Genomic DNA, 26,742 nt, shown 5'->3' with positions numbered 1-26,742 from the left:
TCGAGTGCGTTTTCTGACGTAGTATACAGATCGCTCTAGCGTGCGTAGCATTAATCTTCGAAAACGTCTTCTTTACCTAAGCGTATTATTTAACATTAACAATACGAGGGTCTTGACAAATTGCTCTCTTTAAAGAGGGAAAATAAAATCTCGCTCTATAATTAATTTCCCTCTTTTTTGCATCTCAAGCAAATTTTCTTTAAACGAAACCTGAATTTTTTTTTTCTTTTTAATTTTTTTCTTTTTTTTTTAACATTTAATATAAAAAATAATCTCATTGATTTAATTAAGATGTAGACCAGCTAAATAACGACGTATCTCATTTCGAGTTATACCGGGAGCTTACTTTGCAATAAAATCAGCCGGTAAAATGATTATAAATGAGAATCATCCGCGCGATATAATATTTATTTTATCGTTGCACCACGCGAAATTCCGTTCTTACTAAAAATCCTGTTTACGCGGGAATTAATTATGAGTGAGGGATGTTTGTCGATTCTGTCCGACTGGCCTCGGCCGCTGGGTGAGTCCTTTAAATTACTCTTCGCGCGGGAAACAATAAACTCGCGAAGTTTATAGCAGCGACCCGACCGAAAGAGGGAAACGATGGACTCTCGGTTTAATTTCACGAGAGCCACGTCGGAACAGGAGTACGTGTAGGTTGTGTACGTGCCCCCCCTTCGTATAGGCGTAGACACGCGTGGCAGGAAGAAAACCGGCGGCCCCCTCGCTAAAAGGGGCGAAATAATATTCAGATAATTACGGCACGCAACTTTAGTTTCGCAAATTGATGCGAAATGATTAATCATGCAAACCCAGCAAATTGTTCGGACTACCTTGTTATTTGTTTCACGTGAAATTTCGATGCCACTCAATAATACGTGGCTGCAAGAAAATACCGGCCGCACTAGGGAGCGAGGCGTTATTCGGATAAACGCGGAAGTTTTTAATTTAGCAAATTATGGCGCGACGATCAATTAAAACGTACGACTTTATCGCGTTTGCAAACGCAGCACTGCATTAATCTAATACGTCTGTGGATCACGGCGAGGCTATCGGACTTTATTATTTATATATTTATTGTTGTACACTTTTATCACACTCAATTTCTTATTTTAACAGCGCTTTATAGACGCTGTGTGCCTCGGGGCTGTCGCAGGCAATAACGAAATTTGCCTCCCCCGACTTTTACTCTTTTGCCACCGCCTTTCTCCCTCTTCCTGCTTCCTCTATTACCATCGCTCTTCCCTCCTCGACCGGCGTCTTGCAAATCGCATCCGCATCTTTTTTCTCCGCGCCTCCAGCCCCCGCCGCGTTTTCGCGCGGTATGTAAATGGAACTTTCAGCCGGCGTAATAAACGCGCTTTGCGATCGCGGCGTTTTACTTGGAACGATTTTTGTCGCGTCTCGGGGACGGGAGGGGGGAGGAGGGCATTGTAATCGGCCGCATTGATATCCTTTTCCTCCTGGAATCGACCGTTTTGAATCCCCGTTTTCCCCTACGCCCTTGCTCCTTGTTAGTTTTCTCGTCTGCCCCCTCTTTTTTTTTTTTTTTTTTTTTTTTTTCTCTTTCCTCCGCATTCATCCCGTTCGTTTCGCGTCGCTTCTTCGACATCGGTTTTTCAGGTTCGGCTAGTATTCGACTGCATATACCGCGCACGTGCCCGGAATTTTACGGCGGAGCGATTAGATTTCGGATTTACCCCGCATCGCGTCGCGCGATATCAGGTGTACTTTTCGAGTGCGCACGAGGAAGTACTTTCATTCTCGAAGTATATCCTGATTCCGGATGCCCTAAGCTTTCAAAGAGATAGCAAGAAAGTCAAAGTATCTGGTCGAAAACGTGGTCGGAATATTGTAGTGGCACCACATTCGAGCAATTCTTAAATGTTTTTTTTTTTTTTTTTTTAATATTTTTACAAAGTTTTATAATGTTGCGGCATCCTGCGGAATTACGTTCTGTTTTTAATTGTCGCGATAACTGAACTTTACTTTAGACGCTCATTAACACGTAAAATTTTATAACAGAAATGTTAAATAATATTCTCGTACGTATATGCGTTTAATTAATAATTTTAATTTTACGGCTCATAAAATTGTAAACAAAATGCGTTATTAATTTTCAGAATTTTAATTGATACAAAGTATAGGTTGCCCAAAGCGAGTTTTAGACGCGAATAAAAAGTAATTTATTATCTTAACGCTTGCTCGAGCATCGGATAATACTGCAATTCATTTTTAAATCCGTGATTATGTATTCAAGCGCGAGTCGTCGTTGAGCAGGATTATTTGTTCTCGGCGAGAACTAGTAAATAAATATTTGCATGGTCACCAAAGGCAAGGCGAGAGCTCCGGCGATAGCATTAGGTCGTCTACGACAGAGAGACATCGAACTTCCATTATTTGCTTCAGCTCCGAGACACAATCAAATCGAACTGACGCCCATGCCTCGATTCCTTTCGCTCGCGAATCCTCTGTATTTCCGTGACCCTCAAACAACGCGAAGACGAAAAGAGAATAGGTTGTGCACACGGCTCCGTGCTTAAGACACCGTAAAAAGGCGAGGCAAGAGGAGACGTAGGCAGGGATCGCGGAAGCGGGCGACGGGGAAAAAGAGTTCGGTTTCCCGAACGAATTGCGACTCCACGGACCAGAGGAATGCGTAGGTATCCTCATAAAACATCAAAGCTACGACGGGAATGATTGAAATTGTTTCCTCGACCACCGACGTCGCGGAGAAAGCTCTCGTACTTCCGCCGGACCCGTTTCAACTCGAATCCGTCTAGATCCTAGACCCGAGGACTCGTGCCTTCTTCCGTTTTCCACGACCGATTGTCTTCCGCGAACAACAAATTACATTCCGACGCTATGTCGTTCGCCCACTGATTTCCTCGGCGCTCCGTCGTCGTTTCGTTTCTTTATGGTCTCCCTTCTTCTACGCTCGGTTCGCGCTTACCTTTAACTCTACATGGTATCGCACACATTTACCCGCCGCTTATTTTCCTTCCAGCAGTAAAGTTTAATTTTTAGATATTCCCAACGTTCACGAGCTTGCGAAACTGTGACGGTTCGACTTCGCTCGGGAGAATCGCGCGTTTATTCTGTTTTTCACTGCGAACGTTACGCTATTCATTTCGTAACATCGCGCGCGTATGCATCTCTCGTATACGCGATGATGTAAGAGATACCGTTGAAACCTCAGTTCGGTAGCTGCGCGCGGGCGGAGGTCACCGTCCTTATCATATCTTTATTTCTTCCTATTGGAAACCTCGGTCAAACGAGAAATCCTTATCAGAGAAATCGCAGAGAGGGCTCAAGGCTCTGGGATATTACGTCGCGCGGACAGAAAGAGACGTACTCGAAAAAAGCTTCCACCATCCGCCGCCGCGGCAAATTATACGAATGACGTTATCGCAGAAAAGTAATTTGGTTCCATGCTAATAGGCCCTCCCCCCTCCTCCCCTTTTTTCCGCCCCACCACCAATTTCACGTCCACTCTTTCTCTGAATAATGCATGGGTTGAACTTGGGTTTGATAACGGCACGAAGGAGCTTCTCTCGGACCATTGGCGAAGAGAGGGGGGGGCGGAAGAGGGAACATCATTTCCCACTTAGTTCGGTATTAAAAGGGATTCGGGTCGTTCTATTCTCGGTTCAAATGTGCGCTATGTGCAACGAGGGACAAGTACCCGTCCGACTAAAGTCCGCGGCAGTTATCGAGAATGTACCGCGGCGCTATGCAGACCCTGCTGAGGGAATCCTTTTCAATGGAAATATCGCTCACCGAATGATATTCGAGTGAATAACGCATCGATCGGTGTAATCCATTGCGGCCAATTACAACGTTACTCTTGTCGAAGGATTACGGCCAAGTAGATACCGAAAGTGCAACGTCGTTGTCCGCCAATTATACAAATTATTTTTTTCTTGCTTTTAAAATATTTTATTATTTCTAAATATTAAATTGCACGCACATATGCCCCAATGGATTGTACGAAGCTCGTTTAAGAAATTTCTACAAATTCGCTGAAACAATTTTTCAATTGCGGCAAAACACTCGGCGTTTGATAAACACGGTTTCTAAAATTCGCGAATTTATTGCCTCGTGATGATTTATTCACATATAGAGAAATTTGCTTTCTCCCGGTGCGCCTAAACGAAATTTCGAACGAGTAAAGAACGATAAAAGGATGGAAATGAGTCCGGTAATACGTAAACAAGCGTGGAGGGAACTTTGAGAAGGGAAGGAAAAGAAAGTAGGGACGTTGGTGCGATCGGGCGGCTGCGAGGAGGCAAAGTTTCGAGAATCGGAGTCAGGCGTAGATCCCTTTTGCCCCCCGGGTGTACAACTTGCTCGTGGCAAGTCGAGAATGCGTAGCTACGAGAAGAAATAAGGAGACTGTAAGGCGGTGGAAAGACGAGGGGAGGCTCTGAGACAGGAGGGAAACGCGTACTCGAGCGTGACCCGTGTACTTCGCCACTGTCGCCGTTGGGCATGGAAGACAAACAGCCGGCGTGTCCCCCCGCTTTTGGTAATCAGCTGGACATACATAAACATAGGCCGGCCGGGAAGAAAAACGGAGAAAGGAATGGAAAATGGATGAGAAGTGTTCGGCGCAGACATAATGCTCTCGAAGGGAGCACCTCGATCGTCTCTGCGCGCGAACTTACGTCTACGTATCAATAACATTCTAGCCTGGTAGGTGCTTCCGGTAATGGACTCACGTAAGGGTACTTTGTCACTGATGTAGAATCTCCTCGCGATCCGCTCAACATGCTAAAAGGTCTGGAAGCCTGAACGCTCGCGTGTTAAAAACCTGACCAGTACAGCCTCGCAGTCACGTTAGCGCGTAACATCCGCTTTCCTTCCCGCTCCGTAGCTGCCATTTAGTTTGTAACGCGGCTCATAAATGCTCGCGAGAAAATTTATTTCACGTTAAACAATAATATATACTATTGTGTTAAATTATGTAAATCTATTTTGAATTCTCCGCAAGAACACGCGCCGCTTGTGATGATGTTTATGATGTTATATTACGATACAGTAGATTGCATACAAATGAACATCACGTAATTTCTCTCTAAAATGTAAATTAGAGCATCGAGCAGTGTGATTCGGCGCAGGAAAAAAAAAATAGAAAAAGAAGCACGCACAACAGATCGGTTATTTTTGTCTCCGAGTTATTTTCGCGAGTCGATGCGAATCCCGCCTTCGTATAAAAATCTATCGCGAGAAATACAATCGATAAAACAAAAGACTCCATTCCCGACTTTGCGCCCTATGCGCCGCATTGAACCTGATAAGTTAGGATCGTGTTTATTCTGCCTTATCGGTAACCTAGATCTACAATCTGCGGATTCAGCGCAACTTCCACCATTCGCGGAAGCTGGGTCTTTCGAATCGACTTCGGTCTCGATCTTCGCTTGAAATCGTATTCGTACGATTGCTGTTTGCCGACCGCAAAGTTTGACGTGTCGCGATCTAAGGAGCAAAGGGACGAAGGGACCTGAGGGGGGGAGGGTAAGGGGGGAGGGACGGGATGCGAATAACGACGACGATCGGATTTGCGAGTCCGTCGCACGTTCACGTTTGTTGAATCCAGCTGGAGCCCTTGAGACGACGCGGCCGAGATTAGTCTGTCTTCGGGCGAGCGTGCGCGCGCTGGCGCCTTCTCTCTCGCTCTCGCGCAGTCAGTGAAGGGTTACCCGTATTTAATTAAACTGTTACTTCGCATTGATTGCCAAACTTGGGCCCTGGGCCGCTCGCTGCGGAGAAGATTATCGAAGTTCGCCGCGCTTCTACTCAGGCCATATCGAGAGGCTGCCAGGCAATCTCGCGAACTTCCAGCCACGCGATAGCGCCAACCTTCTTTGTCAGTCCCGCTTTATTACTACCTTCCGAGCGAGCCGATGCAGTTATCAGCATCCGTATCGGGGAAAAGTTGAAAGAAAAAATAAAAAAAAAAATAAAATAAAATAAAATAGAAAAAAATTTTCCCTCAAAGTTAAGAGCGCGAGCACGGAACAGGCGGGTTACCCGCTTTCAACAGGTAAACTCCGTTCCATAAATCTGCCAGTCAAGATAACAGCGGCGATGCAAGAATTAAGAGAACGATAATTATGTGCAAATTATTGCTATCGCCGGTTGGGAAGGAAATGGAAACTAATCGGTGATTTTGCGTTGCGAACTTTGCGCCGGGAAACGTTATTTCGAGCAGCCGTGAAACAAGTTCCGCGATCGATCTGGGTTACTTATCGCGATGTATGTAATAGATACGCTGAATGGACGACAAACGATAATTGCGATAGCGGTGCAGTAAGAAGCTAGTTAGTAGGAGTTCCGGTTTTGCATCGTGATAGTGACAGGGACGTAACAAACTGTTAACTAGCTTCCCTGTGGTAAGTATCTGCGGTCGGGAAAAGAAAAGTTCGGAATGCGACGCTCGTCCCCACGCGATCACCCGCTGCAATGATTTGACGGGAGGTGAGATTGGTTGCAGCTGCAGTTTCCCGCAAGTTTGCGCGATGATCTTGGCAGGGATGTAATATCTAACCGGTAAGCGGTTTAGTGATACTTCGGGACAATGTACTTCAGCGAACGCTGGATAATCCCGTCGAGCATAACGCGTCGCGTTAATGCCGTTCTCTGTGTGCGCGCCGCACCTCGTCGGAAATAACGCACAAAGATCGCGATGCCGCGACAATCGGTGATTAGATTTGAGAATTTGCGTACGAGCGGTCTCGGAGCAATTGATAGTTGCGGTGGGTGGCCATTGTAGATTGTTCGCTGCGACAGAGAAGAGCCTTCCAAACGTATCCTCTTACTCGGCGCGCTGCTCCGCGCTACCTTGCTCGCTGAAATACAAGACCGGCGTCGTCTCCTGTCGATCGAGGGGGTAGGTAGGCGAACGCGAGCAAGAGGGAGTTTCATTTAAGTTAGAAATTGCTTCTTCCGTAGCGATGATGGGCCGCAAATTGGGCGCGAAACAGAACGCGAAGGAGAGGAGTCTTGAACGCGGACGGGATGACGAGAGGCGGGGGAGATGAGGCGACGGGAGGGCGCGGCGAAACGCGGAGGAGCGTCCGGGGGGGTTGCGTGTTTTCGCAAGGACGTATCGATTTTTTATTTATGCGCCTATCTAGCGAAAATGCAGCCGGTGCGCGAGCGGCGGCTCCGGCATTAGCTGCAATTCGAAAAACAGAGTCCGCGATATTGCGACACGTTGCCAGGAGTAAGTCTATCAAGCGGAGCGACGATGAGACGTCGTCAGTTGTAGGATCAAACGAAGTGTTAACGAGCATCTAACCCGCCAGAGCAGAACCGATCGTTACGGAGATATTCGCGATGATAGGCGCTCGTTAATGCGAGACGACGCAGATGAAATCCGATATTCTATATGAGCAACAGAGGACATTTTTTTATGTGTCAAAGTGCCCAGTCATCGCGTTCTTCGATATAACGAGCCGTGATTATCCGAACGGTGACAAAAGCCCGCGTTAGCAAAGGGTATTTGATAAATCATCAGCGATACTATTGACGATGTATAAATATATTCGCAAAATATATATCTTATCTGTAAAAAATTTGCGCGACGTCTGAATAATTTAAAAAATTCATAAAATATGATTAAAAAATAATGTATTTATATAAATTAGTGTATCGTACATATAATTTGAACATACATATTTTTGAAAATAAGCAACATTAGCGGTTTAAGAAGTTTACAATACGTGAATGAAAGATTTCCGGAAGAAACAGCGGGAATTCTTTTTTCGTGTGAATATCGAAAATCGGGGGAGACGACGACGACGCGGATTAGAGTGCACGAACGGAATTTTGCGGCGAAATCCATTTCTGTGCCGGAACTATGACCGACCCAGGAGGGCTTTCAACCAGGACGAATGAATACCCCGAAGGGGGATTACTTCCGTCTCATTAACGTGGCTCGCGATTCCGCGCGCGGTAGAATTGAGAAATTCGTCACGCCCGCCGCTCGTACAACTGGCGAAAATCCTAATTCATTCGGCACTCGACGATGAAAACGATGATTGCGCCGACTGTTAATCAGAGACCGATGTAACGCTGTTTGTCCCACCTTTCGCGGGCAAACGCTAATTTGTATTTGTCGTTTATCAATCGTACTAAAGATCTCGAATGAACAATCGTTGACGCAATAAAAAACGTTGACAATCGCTTTAGAGTTGCACGTGGCGCATATTTTTATTGCTTATTATTATTGGGTGTAATATAATCGCTTTAGCTTGTAATGGATTCTTATCGTAATCTACAAGATCGTTTTCGCGAGCATTTTTCGTGATTCATTCGGCGAGTGTCATTTCCGTACGATCGAAGGCGCCGCTGTTAATCCGGGACGCTCCATGGGCGCACAGTGTAACGATAATGTAATCGTCTAATACGCTCCCTCGGATGACGCGATGATTTCCACTGTCATGCTAATCCGCATGGCTCGTAATTGCGCGTTTATGCGCGCCCGAGAGCCGGATTGACCTCGAGCATTATGCGTCCAGGATGTGTCTCGGGTCTGTCACGGGGTGGCAAGGGGGTAGGATGGCAGGAATTATTTGCTCGTGGAAGAATAGAAGCGTACATATGATGGATGGCGCCAGCGTGTTGTCACGTTGAGGGAATAGGTAGAGGCTGTCATGCTGGAGATTGAAATCCGCAAGTTTCTCCCGCTTTCCTTTTCATCTCGCAGAGGCGGCGCGGAGTCGTCGCAGTCATTATGATTCAGCTGAAATCTTAATGGAGTATCGGGAATTGCGGCGGGATGTATATTGCGAGTCCTCGCCGGTCTCGCATTACACCCAATAAAAGAGGGAGGCTTCTCCAATTGTATCTCCCTTTTTTTTTTTTTTTTTTTTTTTTCTTCTTCTTTCCCACCCCCGGAAACGAAAGCCGCGCCGGAGATTCGATGCCGCGTCACGTGCGCTCGCTTTACTGCCGCGATACTGAATACGTCTCCATTATAACGTTTTCTATTCATTCGCGGGGGCTCCTGTACTCTTGCGGCTTACGACGTGTGTATTTATAAGCGTCATCGAGAATCGTCTTTATCATTCTACCGTCCGGTGGATCGTATCATTACGTGTGGTATGCATCGTGTTGCGCGCGGACGTTCGCCACTTTTTTTTTTTATTTTTTTTTATTTTTCCGATCGGCCGATACGGTCGGTGGCGGTTACGCGATGAATTGATTTACTCGTCTTACGCCGCGACTACAGTGATAAATACCTATCACGCGCAAGTGTCCGCTATGTTGAGTACGGAGTTGGCCGTAGCTAGCTGGTTTCCAGGTGGTACGCGTTGGATGAAGGTGGTGCAGGATGGGCTAGACGGGCTCCGAGATATGGTGTATACCTTCGGAGCGATACGTCATCCCTGACAAGCCGACGTGCCGATAACCCCCCGTCTACGACAAACCCCGTGTGTGGCCTCACACCTCATCGCCGCAAGGGCCATCCATCATGTTTGAGTAATGTAGGGGAACGATTTCGCGTTATTGCGAATGACCGGCTCTGTCGCACGTGTCCTTTTACCGTTCTGTCTCCTCCCGCGGATTATCTTCGAAAGATTTGTTCCGTTAACGCCATGAACTGATATCATCGTGCTTTCACGATGGTTTAACACGGCTCCGCGCAATCTCGATTTCGAAGATTAATTGAGCACCCGAGAATTAAAAAAAAAAAAAAAAAAGAAAAATTAAAGAGAGAGACACTTGATATTAAAATAAATCGCGACGTAATAATATAATTTATTAGCTAATTATTCGTTTTTTATCGAATTAATGTTTATTATAATATTTATTGTTACTGGTAGTTATCGCAGTACGAAATATTAGGAATAGAGGCGTATGCAAATAGATGAATTCCCTTACCGTTATGGACGAGCAGCGCAGAATCGCGTGCAACGGTGATAAGGTCGCTATCAGTGAGAGTTTCGTCAGATGCGTTGCCGGAAGTTGGTGTGTCGCTGAGGCCAGCACCACTGCCGGGCATGTGATACAGGGGATGTTGCTGTTGCTGCTGCTGTTGATAGGCGCGCTGCTTATGTTGACTTGTGTTATAATGATTATGGTGGGACTGGCTGGTTTGATGATTATTTTGCGGATAGGCGCGACTACGCAAGCTGGAGGTATTATCCTCACCCTCGCTGCCACTTAGACTGTAGGCCGGATAAAGCCGTCCCTTCCCTGAAACAAAAGTCGAAGCAACTCGTTATATCTCAGTGGGCCAGCTTTAATAGTTTAAAAGCCTTTTGGTAACAACAACATTAATAAATTATGCCGTTTTCGAGAAAATTGAAATTTGAAATGTTTACGACGCGCGTTATATTAATTAATTTAATTAACAGTTTCAAATTTGCCGAAGAGTTAACGATTAAAATTATATATAATTGTGCCGAAAATTTTGCAAGGGCCACATTAGGCGATACGCTATTTGTAGCATTTGCAGCGTTATTTTATTTCGTCTGAAATTTGATAAAATATAATTTGCAAAATAAGGTAATCGTGAAATATATTATTGTTTAATTTCGGAGTTTGCTCTATCATGGCATGAGATCTGACGGGGTTTGCGTTCGTCGCAAAAAGAACGAAATATCGCTTGAGGTATCTCGGTGCAAGCTGTCGCAACATCGGAAAGAGATCGGCGCGACGGCCGAGGACGCAAGAACGTGCAACGCATTAGGGGACTCCGAGGATCTCACGAGAAGTAGCTGGGAAAACAATCCTAGCGTCACGCGCACTTGCACAAATAGCGAAGAAACGGGAGACTTCCGCATCTTTCGACGTTACGCGGAGATCGTTCGAGGGGAAATATCCGGTGCGGACGTTCTTCCTTTTGGATCCTCGTGATCGGCCTCTATGATTTCATCGCTCCCGTCTTACTCGAGGCGGTCCCGCGAGACCGACGTTCGCGTGACACTTTAATGTCCCGCTTTTTTTTTTTTTTTTTTTTACCCCGAGACAATAATAGCGCGTAAACGTGGGTTTCCGACTATCAACCGAGGAGCTAATCGGTCCCAAGAGAGCACGCTCCTAGTTGTCATCGTTTCGAAGATGCCTCAGGAATGTGGATTCCTCCTCGTGGTGCCAGATGCCGCGTGACAAAGAGTGAGATAGAAAACCGGTTTTCGGCGACGAGACGGAAAAGAGAGAAGGTCGCGGACTGGTACGTTATGGAAAAAGCTGATGGCGCGACGACCCGCCTCGTTATGGCGATGCCTTCGGGATAAATCGCGCGAAAACTTTGATCGATGCCTCTCGCCTTTGACCTCTGACTCCTCGCGCGGCTTATGCGGAGTCTTGCATCAGCGAGCCGTGCTATCGGGACATCGATATCGCCAAGTCGGTTTTCTTCCCTGAATCGGCGTCTTTGACACGCCGCTGGCCGATCGATCGACCTGTCGCCAAGAGTTACGTCGTACCGTAGAAAAAAGAGGCGGAGGTTCGTTAGCATCTCGTTGAGAAGCAAGGGATGAGAAATCGTGTTTCTCGATAACCCTGCGCTTCCTCTGCGCCGAGACAAAATGGTTTATGGGTGAACGTGTATCAGTGTCCCGACGACGGAATCGATTATCGACAAGTTCGTGGACGCCGAAGAGAGACAGAGAGAGGGGGAGAGGGAGAGAGATCGGATGGAAATTGCAATTCGATTAACCCTTGATTTGATTGCGTGTCCGATATGAAGCGCACGGAGTTGCATCTTTTTAATTATTTTAGATTAAGCAGTAACTGTTATGCACAGGTCTCTCTCCCTTTCCGTCGAGGCATTCCACCGGATTGATAAATATCGTTTCCGTTTATCCTCGACGTTGCAATCATCGGCTCCTTTTTGCCGTGTCTCGGATTTGAATACAATATGGCTTTGCTGGAAAGCTCTTCTCTGCGTGATGGATGAAGTTACAGCGAAATGCAAATGTTATTAGTGGTATCTATCGGTAGCGCGTAATTCGACATTCAATTATGGTTTGCGCCGTATCGGACATAATGCATCGCGCGCTCATCACGATCTATATATATGCCACCCTCCTGTGTACAAATAATCTTTTGACGCGGGATGGACGCGCATAAAGGAGATTCTATTCGGCAGCATTGTTAAAAGCAAAAAAGGTACCGTTACCAATCACGACGCGGCGACTAGAGGGGTCCATTATAATTAGGTTTGACCGTGCATACCGTTAATGGACACAATATACGGAGCCGCGTAACAACGCGACTCATCGCTAACCGAATTATTCCCGCGCTTCCCCGTCTATCTTGCATATCCCTTGCCCCCCTTTTCCCTCCATTTCCGTCGCTTCCTCCTTCACCCGTTCTCTCTCGTCCCCAACTGTTTACTTTTGTCTGTCCATCCGCCAAACGGCCCCGGGCTAAACAAACTTACGGGGTTTTAACGCTTAACAAGCTTAGTGATTTTGTAATTGGGTTACCGCAGTCTGCAGCGGGTGGGAATCGTAAAAATTCTTATCCCGGCGTGACAGATTCCGCCGCAACGGCGGGTAGGGCGCTCCCCGGCCCTTAGTCGCCCACGATTATGAGATACGTTTTACTGCATATCGAATAAACCATACGTAAACACGTGCTTCCACCGACAAACGACGTCCGCATATTACGCGCAACATTAAACCGCGCATCCGAGAGAATAACCCTGATATAAACCTCGCCCGCGTTTGCGACCCATGTGTCGCAAGAACCAAAGAATACCATTCCGATCCTTTGAATTTTACAGCACGCCGAACACGACGCAAATAAATTTATAATGCCGCGGCGTTGTTATACGCGAGAGACCGAACGTCACACATCAACGCGGACACATGGAGTAAACCCAGTCATCGATAGTGAAAAATGATACTGAAATTTTATTTCAAATCGCGCGAAAAATAATCATTTTTTTTTTATAGATTCAGTACGGACGCGCGAAAGAGGAAACAAAAACATATAAAAATTATATTTGCGTTGCAATAATACTATCACCCTTTTTTTTTCTTTAAATTTGCTCGCGCTATTTCAGATTTCTTTCTTGAAATAGAACGGAATCGAGATTAGAGCCCGCATTGTGACAAGATGCGAGAGGAAAAGCCAAGATGCGCCACGAAACGATTTCGTATACGCGAATACTCGCTTAAACATTTTCTATTTTCCCGCGGTAAGTGAGATTCTCTTCGAATTTCACGTATCCATAATACATTATCGGGTTACCATAGGGGAGCATTGTGGCCACTGTAGAGACTCCGTTCGTATATCGAGCACTCGTGCACGCGTGCACGTACATGAAAGCTTGTAAATTTCTTCGTAACCTTCAACGCGGATTAGGTTAACCCCTATAATATCACCATAATTCCCGTGTTACCGCAACTGAACGTGTACGTGTGATGTGCACGCGTGGTAATCTATACTTTCGCAAACGCGATACGTAGCCGCGCACGGCGACGGCGTAGAACTTTATCACGCAGCGAAAAAACGGTAAACTTAAATCCGTAAAGAGAAGGGAGATTTTTTACCAATTCCTTGGAAATAATAATTAATTACAGCCAAACGTACTTCTCATCCTATTTTTTTTTTTTTTTTTTTTTTTTTTCTGCACCGTGAAACTTTGACGCGTGACAAAAGCGACGCGGTTTCCGCCGCATCCGACTTCGTAGCGGCTCAATTTCGTGCCCAGTGTGTCGCTCGTTTTATATTTTCAGTATCTAGATGGATAATATTCCGGGGCGAAATATCGTGACATAACGTTATGGCGCACCGACACGCACATCTATGCGTTCGGTGCTATCTAGCGAACTTGTAAAATATCTTCCGGTAACGAGAACAGTGAACTTTTCACTGTCGTGCTGGTTACGAGGTGGGTGTTTCTATCAGTTACTATATGTATACATATTAATATTTGTACGGTACGATTATTCATTCGAAAGTATAAATAGGCGAGTAGATAACATACTTAGGAAACTGGAGCAATAAGTATAACGTGTGCGATCTATGCTGACTAGTTCACGTATGATTTAACGACATTATTTAATTATCTCGTTCATAATTATCTCGTTGGAAAATGTTTAGATATCTGGATTTTTTGGCTCGTTATTAGAGAATAATAATTGTTTAGTATCTAGACGCTTTGAACGTTACATTTCTGGCTCAGTACTGGTACAGTTTTACTAAACAGCCACGAGATGAACCACGAATTGGCTGGCTAATTATTAGGTAACGATTGGAATCAATTTCCACTCGGGTATTAAAGAATTATTTGCAATAATTATCGAATTTAAATTTGATTAATACTTAACGTCGTATTTTGTGCGAAGACGAAATTATAGATCCGATAGCCGATGATTTTATTCTCGTAAAAGTAACCGTAGCTCACCGGGTTACCAAGTAAAAAAAAAAAAATATTTCCTTTGCCGTTTGTCTCTTTTTCTCTCTCTCTCTTTCTTTTTTTTTTTTTTTTACCGACAAGTCCGTTTTTTATCTTGGATTACGTCGCAGATAAAAAGATTGCATCGCCGATAGGACAGTAGTGTCCATTGCGAGATTGGATCGGATGTTTCACGATCTTTCTGGTAATGGCGACCGAGCACACTGTCCGGGACGCCAGAATCGTCTTTGGATTAATCGATTTGCGCCAGTGATAGCATTCCCGAGACGAGACGGAGAGTACGCGTTTCACTTCCTCGATTTCTATTCGCTCGCTAAATGGAAAGAGCTTACGTCGATATCGCTCGAATCGAGGCTTACCGGTTTTCTTTCTTCGCGGATCCGAGAATGGTTCAAATAAAAACCGGCGCCCACTATTTCGGCGCAGGCTATTTCGCGAAATGCGATGCTCCCGATAATACGGTTCCGCCATAAAATGTAGGTAGCTGGTAAAAATAAACGCGTCACCTTTGCACTGTATGTGTGCAACATTAATATCTATATGCAGCACAATTGAGAGGCTCTTCTTCGACTGCGTCAGTTACTCGCTTAAACTTTTTCTTTAATAACAACGTTACTAATGCGAATGCCATTAAAGTGATATAATTTTTGTAATATTTTTATGAATACTTGGCACGGAGTTTCGCCGGGAAAACTACGGTCGCGTGTTAACTTCACTAGCGTGAAATTTCATTCGCTCAGCTCGTTTGCAAAAAAATTCATGCCGCGTATAATCTCTCGTCACACATGTCTCATGTGTGAATGAGTTTCGAGGACGAGATGCGAGGCGAAAGGAATAAAACGGCGAATAAAAAGCTCCGCAAGTCGGTATTGCGCTCGTGGAAGCCGGACGGCGTGCACATGAGCTACGAACCTCGCGTGCAACCTTTCTCTCCGCCGCGCATCGCCCGCTGATACACTGACGTAGAGTATCGGCCAATTATTTACGCTTAATGTCGTATTTGCACGGAGCAGCGGGGCAAACAAAAGGCAACGAAGACGAAGCGTGGACGGGTGTTCGAAACAGCTTTCGCGGTAACAGTTTCTAATGAAAAGTGAATGGCTGCCGATAAAAGTCGAGAAATACTGCCGTTTGTGGTCGCAACGACTATCCGGTTTTTGCGAGTTTTTTTTTTTTTTCAAACCGTCGGAGCTGGCGCGGATGCCGACACGATCGCTTGCATTTTCCTGTCATTTTTTTTCGCGCTTCTAGTCTCAATTACCCGCGGATACAATTACGGGCAAATATTGTGTGACTATATGATAATAAAATGGCAACGGAAAATATGATAGGAAATAAATTCGCGACAGTTTTATCGAGAGACAAGACGGCGCAAAGGTAAAAATGTTTAACGTGTTTCTGTTACGCCAACATATTACTTAATTTTTGTCGATGTCAATTTTTCATTACAAAAAAAAAAAAAAATTCCAGCTCATTATTCTCAGCAATTTATAGTATAAGTATTTCTTCACTCGGGACGATATTTTCACGCGTGTGTCTGTGCGTGTCAGGTAAACTGTAGGAATATAGCCCCCGATTATAGGAAACTGTTGATTACTTAGCCATGGTATTAATACAGCATCGCCAATATTGGCAGATTATCGGTATCAGATGCTCGTATTATTGCAGCGGCTGATTATTCCGATGTCAACAGCTCCAATATGCGCGTTTCCTCCGGTGCTGATTTTCACTCCGGGCCCGGTGGAACGAAGGCGTATAAATGCACGAGAGGGTGGTCCCCCTTTCCCCCGTTTTCCTCGTGCCCGCTAGAAGACGTAAAACTCGGGATTACGGTACGCGGCTCGTTTCGAGATGTTTGCGCGAAAAAAAAGAGGGCGAAGTTGGTGGATCGTAAAGTTCGAGATTACGCCGTTCGGGTTTAACGGGGCAGAGCTCAGCCTCCCTCCTCGGCCGCGCGCGAAATTTGCATGAAACTGTTGTAAGAGATCTCGCAAGAAAGTGGCAATGAAGGCGCGAGATATATAGGCATCGTTACCGGACCAACGGCGGAGGAGAGAAACGCGTGCAAATAGGAGCCGCGTTCTCTAAGAAGACGACGCCTAGGCACGGGTCGTAAAAATGGGCCGTAAAAAAATGTCGAATGCCAAAGACACGTGCGTTAAAGCGCTTCCGCGATGAGAACGCGTCCTCGTGTCCCGCGGATCCCAGCCCAAGGGTGGTTTTAGACGTGCCCCCGCGCGCGAAACTTTGCAACCCTAATGAAGAAATAAGGGGCTGAATTCATTCCGTCGGCACTTTTTATTTAAATTCGGAATTATTCTCGTGAGGCATCGTTGCCCGTGTGTACTCGCTCGCGTATTAGTTTATGCAAAACAGGATCGCTGGGGAAGCCCTTTTTCGGAGCGCCATTAGGCGAAAATGCAAATGAGAAGCTCGCATCGGTTACCTTTCGCCATCGACCGGCGCAGGGAAATGCAATTTCGTTGAAGATTTGATCGATTACCGAAGCGAAAAGTGGCAGTTGGATGCGCCGAATGCGTTCGCACTGCTAACTAACTTGAAACTGGTTCTCAAGCAGAATCGCATGAGCGTAATAACGTTAAAGAGCTGCCTGTTACAAAGTAGCCACCGGCTCGGAACGGCTGGTGTGCAAAAAAACGCAGGTCATGATTGCACTTGGAGGATCCGCCAAATACGGCGTGACCGTTTGATGTCCGGCCGCCGTCGGGCGTTTAGAGAAAATTATCGAGTTCTTGCGCATCGATCGCTCGCTATTTGCCCGTCCGTGTCTCGTCTGCGCAGGGCGTGCTTCGAATATCGATCTAAAGTCAACGGTCCGAGATGTACGTACGTATTTGCGAGCTGCTCGGCGACAGCGAGACAAGTTAAATTTCACGTCCTTGCTAAGAGTTTTCATCGTTTTCATGAATAATAAATTGAACGAGCGGAGTTACGAAGAAATTGAGAGAAATAGGGACGAAGAAGAGGAGGGAGGGGGAGAGACCCCTGCAAAAATTCGGAGTACTTAAAGTTATTATTGTAATACCGGCCGTTGTGCACTTTCCGGCGCTGAAAACTTTAACGTTTTGAGAATCGAATAAATTTATTATCGCGCGATAAAAGTGTACCTCGCTGCGATGCAATCTGTTGTAAATAAAAATTTACAACTTTTACGCCGTGTTAAAGTTGATCGTCGATGAACGCAAATGTGCGTCGCGATGGCAACGAGATCGTCGATGATTCTTTACATACGGCTGACGCATATTTTATGCCCCCGAAGCACGTAAAGTAACGAACTGCCGGAAGGCTCGATCGCCTGACAAACTGCCGAACGATTTTCGCGTCGTGCCGTAAAATTTCGGTCGCTTGCCGGCATTCCCTGCGTACGCGTACCAGTGATCGATGGGTCGCTCGTGGATGCGTGCGAGACTAAGCGCGTTTGTTTTAGGCTATACAGTTTTTTTTTCAGCGCAAGCCTTCTCCTCTCTCTCTCTCTCTCTCTCTCTCTCTCGCCAACACCCTGCGGTTGTTCCCCAAGTGGTGGATTAAAAAAAAACAAGCTCGATAGCTAAAACCGCGTAAACCGTTTGCATCACGCGAATTGTAAACAATGCTGAAAAATCCAGATGTAAGTAACGCTGCGGCTGCATTCTGCAATCGGGTATGATTTTGGCCGATCTGCAAAATCCGCGTAGCAAATTTCCGAGATTTTTCTCAATTTCCCCGAGCTCTGTTCGTGTCGCGGTTTCACGAAATAATTATGGTTCTTAGTCGGCTGTTTGCTCAAGTCAACGCGCAACGTCGAGCCTTTTCGAGCGCCGCTTCCTCAATGCGATTTCGTTTCATAGAACGTCGTATATTATAAATTTATCAATTCATTAAAGATATGCATCGAGATGAATAGAGAAGCAGGTAGGATCTCTTGCGCTGTTAGTGCCGCAATTTACGAAACGCATAATATGTCTTTTATATGACGCCGCACGTGCGTGATACGCGCGCAAAAACATATATACGCGCGGAGTGAATATCTGCCGTGTGCGTGCGCGCCAGAAGCGCGATAAAGGCGTCTGCGCAGACAGATAAACATTCATTCCGTCCTCCGTTAATTACGCGCTACGTTATTTATCGCGCTCGTATATATAATGCAAGAGTAAAAACGAATTTATACGGCCGCGTCGAATTGTTCAGTGCATTACTTTCGCGTCATTCGCATAATTGATGCGATCGGGCCAGCGCCGATTCTCAATTAATATTAACGCGCGCCCGTTATTAGCGCTATGAATCATTCGCGGCAAGGTGGTTCGCGTGGGTGGGTGCTATTATCTACGAATTACCAAACCGACGTCGCTGCAAACGGAAGCCGGAATGCCGTAAGATCTCGGCGCTCGTCCGACTTGTGTGACAGATGCGCGAGTTGGTAGGAACTTCCGTGATCACGGATGAGACGCCGAAATAGAATTAACGCTGCGCGAAATATGGATGAATAAATCCTCATCGGCTGCGAAACCCGTGTTAATAATTGCGAAACGACGGAATGACGAAAAATTGCCGCTGGCATCACTTACGTTATCATCTTACCTCGCACAACGTGTTAAATCATTGACTATTTTTTAATAAAAATAACGGCGCGTTTAATTATCAGGATCTTTTCCGAGCAATAATTATTAGATAGTTACGCTTTAAAAATACAGCGATAAGATAACGTAATAACGGTTGAAGCAAGCGTTTCTTTCTTAATTGAAGTAGTGAAAGATAAGGCTTTTTTTTTTTCGTGACAGACGCGTCGTAATTCAATCTGTAACGAACCAATTTAGGGAGACACCAAGGCGATACGACTGGGACCCTTAAAATTTCTATTAACCCAAAGAAGTGCGAGGTCGTTAACAAAAATTTGGGTAAAGTAATCTGCTGATAAAAAGGGTCGGAATGCTTCTCTTGAGAAAGGGGCTTTTGACTTCGACGAGGCCTAACTATGTTTACGCGGCTTATCTGTATCGGCACCCTCCGACACGTGTGACTTATCAGCCAGATTATCGAGCTTTATTGGGTTTCATGTTGATTTTCGAATTTACATAAATCTCAGCGTATTTGACGATAACCGCGGAAACACGGCCGTGGAATTATAAAAGACATCGATTACGAATGTAACACGTAGGTGTAATGTGATTTTTTTTTATTTCCCAAGTCAGGTAGCGCGAACGAACGGCACACGTGACGACGCCTTTTAAAATCTTTTTTAAATTTGAAATCCAACCCGACCGCCGCTGACACTCGTACGCTATAAGCGCTATCCCATTACGTTTTAAGCTCTCTGTGTCAGGACCGTCCCCTTTCTCACTCGAGCTTTTTATTTGCCCCGGTAATATCACGATACTAAGTGGCTGCTTCGTCACGTGGGTAAATAAGGGACGTCCGACCGCCGTTCCCTCGCCGTCGTTTTAATGCGCCAAAGCCACGATCCATGTTTCGACGGAGTTACAGCGGTTCCGTAACAGTTTTTCCTTTTTACGCAAACGAGACAAACTATGGGATGGCCATTGATAAAAAAAAGAAAAAAAAAAGAAAAAAAAAGTCCGGCGTGCTGCGGTTCCTCTCGGATCTCGCGAGATCCCTTTAAATTCCTGTTCAGACCGGTAAATCGAGATGTCGTCTCCGCTGTCGAATAGCGCGCATTCTGCGAAGGGACACGCGCGATTGTGAATGGTTTACTGACGGGATTAAGCTAGATATTTCGTACGACGTTGCACATTTCTACACTGCGCAGCTCGTATCGGCGTATTGATTTATCGTAATTTACATACGCGCATATACATGCACCGCGAAGTCGGTTTGACTAATGACGAATTGTCAGAACACTGACTGAGCGACGAAATAAACGTCAAAATAAATGTTTCATGTTTTTTCAGACACTTTTTTTTTTTTTAAGTGTATCCTCTAAACAAGCGCTGTTTTTCTCTTCAATTTAAGTCAATTAATTTTTAACGCGATTATAAACTAATTTAATTTCGAGGCGAATGTTTCGATTACAGAGGCGACTTTCTCCATTGATCGCGCGCGACTCGGAAGGCACTCGAGGTAGGTAAGCTTCCCCTCTTCGTCCTATTTGCGAGAGAGCTCGCCGAGGAAAGAACCCTCGCCTCTTTCTCTCCTTTCTCTCGCCGGTGCCGCGGTATACGCGAAACACGTATAGTTCCACCCATACCCGCGCCGGAATATAAGGTTACGTATGTACGCGGCCGCTCTCGCGGGTTCCGGTTCACAAAGCACGTCCCTCCTGTATCCTATTCGTCGGTTATCTGCACGGTCTAAGGCGCATGCTGCGGCAAGCCTTTGGATTTAGTGGGATCTCCCTCTTTCTCTACCGTTCTCTTTCTCCGTCCTGCCTTCTCTCTCTCTTTTGGCGCCGGCCGTCCGTTAGTTACGTGGGCCCTAGGTATCCTCACATAAATTTCTGTATCAGACAATGGGTAATTGTGCGCGATCCACCCCTATGTGTGCACGCGGCGGCGCGCCGATGTGTCCGACCTACCTGCCCGCACGGCCCGAGCGAGTGACTGTAATACGCGGATCCCAGCGCGTACACGCTTTCGCGTTCACATGCGGCGCGTACGTACATACATACACGAGACCCGAGCCACACACGCCGCGGCGCGCCCGCAGCGAAGTGTGAGTGGGCGTTGCTCTTCGAGATGCCAGATCCACCGTGTAGATAGTCCAAGTACAGCCTGAGTTACGTCCTTTCCTTCGCTCTCCATCGTTTTCCCCCTCGGTCCCGCGCCGTCGGCCCTCGTCTCATCCGCAGCCCGGTTTCGTCTCTCGTCTCCTCTTCTCCTCGTTGTGCCGAAAAGCCGCGGCGCGCCTCCGAATTATCCTCCGCCCTTGCGTCCTTGCCGAGGTCCGTTGAACGCGAACCGGCGGGTGAAAATAAGGGCCCGTCCGCACGGGCTTTCGTTTAATTGGCCCCTTGTATCTCGACTTGTATCATATTTTGATCGATCGAACCGTTTCCGCGCGCACGTAACGCGATAAGACCGGTGTGCCGGATATGTCCGATGACTATCTCCATTTTCAGTACATCACTGTACCGCGCTGTAACTTAGCGCCGTACAAATTGTTTCGTAAAATCAATCGGTATCCGGAAGATACCAGTTTGCGTTGGTTACCGATTATTAACGAGATGCAGAAAAATGCAGCTCTTGTGCATTTTACCCTCCTCTTCTTTTTTTTTTTTAATTTTTATTTTTATTACGAGCGCGTAATGTCGCACAATGCGGGGAAGTAATACGTGTCGCGAATGCGGTCAGTGTACTTCTGCCTTATAAGACGGTCGCAATACGATTTTAATACTTTGACGGAGTTTCCAGCGCTGCCCTATTTCCACGGTTCTCCGACACCTACGGGCGAGCTTTAGTTAAAGAGCGAAGGAGAACGAGCGGGGGGAGGGGGGGAGGGAAAAGCGAATCTCGAAGTCCCGGAAAATCTGAAACTTCCGAGCGAGTCCGGGCGAACTGGGCTTTGCGTCGCTGCGAGAAATTCGAAAATCTCGAGAATGGAACTGCCATTAACGTCGCCATTTACGCGAGTCGGCTCTCTCGTTCCGCGCGCGGATACGTATCCCGGGAGCACGGCGAAATTGAACGGAATAACGTGCGTGGCTCGACGTTTTCCTTTGTTCGGACGGATTTCACCGGCCCGACTGCCCGGTGTCCGGCTACGTCGTGTCGGGGTTTCGTTACCTCCACCCGGCATTACCATATTCCGCGCATTGCCGCTTTAATATCGCGCTACGTCGCTGTTCATGAAGTGCCCTGTCTCGCGAAATTACTTTCGGCTGTGCGGTATAATCCGAGCGCCAGTTCCGCGCTACCATTCGCACACGCACACACCAACGCATATACACATTCTCTTTTTGCCTCTCTCTCTCTCTCTCTCTCTCTTTCTCCTCGTACCCTTCGCATTTATTCGTCCATCGACAGATCATTAAATTAACTGGCTGGCGGTAGCGCCACGAGGCATGACACGTAACTTACGATATCGTTAAGATAGTTGGTTCACTTAAGGTAGTTTGGCGATAATTCTATCGATGGCCCTCGCTCGAGGAAAGTCAAAATAATCTCGAGCGATGTAATCATCGCCAAAGGTGCTGCTCGTGTAATGCGTGCTCGAACGTGTGCATAAACGCGCATAAACTCTCACGTTGACATTATAATCGAAATGTGTAATTCACAAAAACTTTCATTACTTTTTATGATTATACGCGGATCGATACATTAAAATTTTATTGGAACCGTATTCAATTTCCGATGCTTTGTTTACATACGAGTAATACGCTCTCTTATCGTATATATAAATTTATTGTTATTAATATTAATATTCATCAAAGGGCCTCACGTATAATGGCATTCCCTCACTAATTATTTCATTTCAAGCGCGAAAGGATTATACTGTCGTGTAAACATCATATTTGTCAAAGAACCGTTTTTATCATTTGCAATTTATCGTGCATTACGCGTTCTGCAAAAAAGAAAAAAAAAAGAGAACAAAAAAAGAAAAACCGAGCTCATAAGTAATACAAATGAAATGTGAACCCCGTTATGATAATGTCGAATCGCATCTAGCGTTCAATAAAAATACATTTAGCTCTACTCATCGAGTTTTCCGCATATATCGATATGAAAATTTTAATAGCAATTTATTAAATCTCGCCATCCACAAAATTATTATCCAAATAAAGCGCTCTACATTTATTTGCCGAGATAAAATTCCGTTTGTTCATTTTTTTCCACATTCTATATATGTATATATATTTTTTATGACTATATGGAGCACTTATAAAATTCACATTTATTCATTGTCTTCTTTTGATAGAAAAAATGTACTTGTTTTTGAAAATTAATTTTGTTCAAATTTGCTTTTAACCAAAATTCAATTTCAATATTACAATATCAAATGTCGAACATGAATATTAATTAATGCTTGAATCCCATCGAAAATCATTTCACTGTAGATTTTTACGATCCCGATAAAAAGACGAAAAAAAAAAAAAAAATAAAATGAAAGGCCGCTCAGGGATTCTTGAGGCGTATTAATATTATCATATATGTAAAGGGCGTTTCTTTTCTACGCGATAACAATTTGGTCCTCGCGTGCACAATGGTGCAGTGGGACCGGCCGACCTTCTTAGCAAGTCAAGTCCGCCCTTAACATCCTTAAGACTATTGTCTCGGACTCGCGGGGCAAGAAATTCGTGTTCATTGTGTCGAGCATAAATGACACGCGACATCGACTATATGTTTCATTCGTATACGTATATTACACGTACTGAAGAACCGAAACATTGTTGCTCATCGTGTTAGACAAATTAGTACATGTTCTTGTTACACCGCTCTTGTCGCTCGTTGTTTCTGTTCTCTCTTGTCTGCTATTATGCACGTTTGCCGAGTTGCATTATACCTGAAAGAGAAATAATGCTTTGTTTTTTTATTTTTTTATTTTTTTTAAATCTTTTGGTCAGTATAGGAAAAAGTAATAATTAACTGATTTTCTGCCTGTAATCGTAGTATATTAATTAACAGATTATTTGAATTATCTATTATTAACGAATTGCTTATAATTCTGAAAATTGTAATTAAAATGCACATTGCGATAACATTTACACATACGTGCAACCTAAATGGGGAAAGAAATAACATTTCATCGGAGAACTGACGTTATTTCTGATATTTTCGTTAGTGGAATAAAAGTTTTTAAAATTAAAAACTATATCTCCGCTTTTTTTTCATTAGTGCGTCTAATTTAAAGAAAACTTGAAAATCTCTCGTCGATGTGAATTCTCTGTTGAGCTCCCACGTCCGAAAACTTTTTTTTTTTTTTTTTTCTTCAATAAGATAGCGAATATATTTGAAGAAGAATGCGCGAAACTAAAGCGAGCTGTTAAAGGTCAGAGAAACTGCGGGTGGATAGACGAACCAGCCCGAATTGAGTGGAATAAGAGAGGGAATGTGGTCGTTACTTGCCACGATGAGTCTGAGAGTTGGTTTCCCATGGGAGCCATCTTCGAGCTAACGGCTCCCTAGGAGTAGATATGTATCCTAGCTAACCGGGGTTGGTGGTAGTCTTCCCGTGCGTTCCTGTGGGCCTTGGTACTTTCGCCCGCCCGGAGGGTTTATATCCTAGGTGAAAGTATTATTGGAACAACGGCACACGTTTCGGATAAATAGCGCTGCCCCGTGCATTTCTTTATATTATTTATCACGACGACGGTGCAATCGTCGAATTATACTTGCTACGTGATCTTAATATGATCGGCAAAATCGCCCATTTATCTTCATGGTTCATACGTGCTCTTCGTCTCGTTCCCCTCTTTCCTTCGGCTTCGTAAGGGCGCACGCGACACGGAGGATTTTTCTAAACGCTTATAACCTTCTCCGCGACGCTTCGCGGTCCGTGTTGCGGATTATAAGTAGAAAATCTTCCTTCCCCCCCACGCGGGCGTTTAATCAGACCTACAAATAGGAATTAGTGTTGAGCCGCGGGACAAACAATAGCGGGGAGCGGCTGATTGACTTTTCGCTTCTTGTAGCGGCTCTTCGTGTCCCGTATCGTGTCATACCTACGGTCTGCCTTCGCCGGACCCCTCTTATTTACCCCCGGGTACGGCAGGACCTAGGGATCCCCACCGGCTGGTGCGGTAGGGCGTGATAATCCTGCTCCAGAATGAGATCGCGCGTCGGCCCGTCAGATGAGATTTTCCCCGAAAAGCACTAACTTCCATCGGCTTTCCTTATCGGATTACGTGGCCGAATCCAGACGATTGAAACTTGGCGCGCCGCGGCCGATCCGAGAGACCGATTCCGGCATCGATAACAGCTGCCCGATGCGCAATGAGCACCGTGCAATTTAGATCAGAAGGCCGCGATAAGCCGGGCGGATATACGATAATGATTCGACAGCTGGCGCGCTTTGTAGGCGGCACTGCCGAAGAAAATTAGATTATCTAACGATCGGTAGGATGTTGCGTAACCATCGGTTACGCAACACACTTGGCAATATAACTTTTGGCCCCGATGCGTTACATAATAAAGTTAGAGAATGTTATTTGGGGGATGCGGAAGATCTGCGTCGATGTGTTCGTCTCGTAATTCGACGCGGCCGTTTCTGTTGAACATTTGCGTTCGTCTCGTTTAGTATATGTATGTTACTGTAAATAATCTCTCACTTGAGCTATACGTACAGGCTCATATTGTAATGAATTTTATTTCCACAAGTAATAAAATGGTAATAAAGTAATAAAACGGGAAAGAATTGAAGGGAACGTAAAAGAAATGACACACAGAGCCTTTTACGTGTTTGAGTTATATTTTTAAATCAACGATATTACGACAGTATATTGTTAGAATATATTTCGCGACTCGCTTTGTAATATTCAACACATATTAAAATTAACGCATTAAAAATCGCATTTTTAAAATTAACTTTATCAATAGTTAATTTTATTATTAATTAATTAATTAATCGTCTTTTAAGATTAAAAAATAAAAATTAAAAATTAAAAAAAGTAAAAAATATTAAATAGTTAGATATATTCCTTAAACGTTTAACTTTCATTATTAAAAAAATGTCAGTTGTTATAATTCGGAGCACCGTGTTCCGTCATATAATTCGGAATAATTTCTATTACATATAATAAATTCTATTCTTTATTACGTTTATATATTAGACGTGATGTATTTTACATGCAAGAAACCATTGCGTATCTGCGACACCTAGTGGTCGGCCGACCGACCAGCACGGGCCCGTCCGAGATTTTAGTATAGTTTAAGTTACGCTTATAACGCGAGAAATCCACTGCGCATTCGCTACGCGCAGATCAGATCATCCGATGCAGGCAGCTCTCGACTTTCTCATTACTCGCTGAGTCGCCGTAACGAGTGTCATGGAGCAGCTTGCGCTATCATTTTCTCCCAACTATGCGGTTCCACGGTAACGAATCGAGTTCCCTCGGTAATAGAAAGGTTGCGGAGCATTATCTTCTATTCGGAAAAAGGTATATTTTACTTGAGATGTAGAAAACTGACCGGGGACGTGAATATAAAGTCGCAGGTCTTTCGCTCGCGCCCGGACGTGCGTTCTCGTTCTCGGTTCTTTAAGCGATGTGACGTGCATCAGAAACAGAGTCTAAGTCTCGAATGCTCGTAGAGGGGGATATTCTCCGCGCGTGGAATCTCGACGCGCTCGCGTTAAACGCGTTTTGCGAGACCGAGCTGGATTTTCGATCTCGACCTTGGCCTGCGTCATATTCTGCGGCGCAGGAGAAGCCGCCAGACATCTTGGTGTTAGATACATACAACGAA

The 26,742-nt window shown here is 45.2% G+C and overlaps 1 protein-coding gene and 1 long non-coding RNA gene across 10 annotated transcripts in view; one reads left to right on the top strand and one right to left on the bottom strand.

The window, feature by feature from the left end:
- The window catches only part of Ten-m (teneurin transmembrane protein Ten-m), a 481,599-nt gene that overhangs the window by 262,719 nt on the left and 192,138 nt on the right, over positions 1–26,742 (bottom strand). For all 9 annotated transcript variants that reach the window (XM_070668386.1, XM_070668390.1, XM_070668389.1 and 6 more), the window contains exon 3: positions 9,895–10,209. In XM_070668386.1, the coding sequence (XP_070524487.1) occupies positions 9,895–10,209 (315 nt within the window). The remainder of the gene's footprint in view (positions 1–9,894; positions 10,210–26,742) is intronic.
- LOC139109381 (uncharacterized) overlaps positions 1–26,742 on the top strand; it is a 148,820-nt gene that overhangs the window by 11,460 nt on the left and 110,618 nt on the right. The window lies entirely within an intron of this gene.

Source organism: Cardiocondyla obscurior, linkage group LG17 (assembly GCF_019399895.1).
Source record: "Cardiocondyla obscurior isolate alpha-2009 linkage group LG17, Cobs3.1, whole genome shotgun sequence".
In the NCBI taxonomy this organism is placed as follows: domain Eukaryota; kingdom Metazoa; phylum Arthropoda; class Insecta; order Hymenoptera; family Formicidae; genus Cardiocondyla; species Cardiocondyla obscurior.
This window is presented reverse-complemented; position numbering and strand designations above follow the sequence as displayed.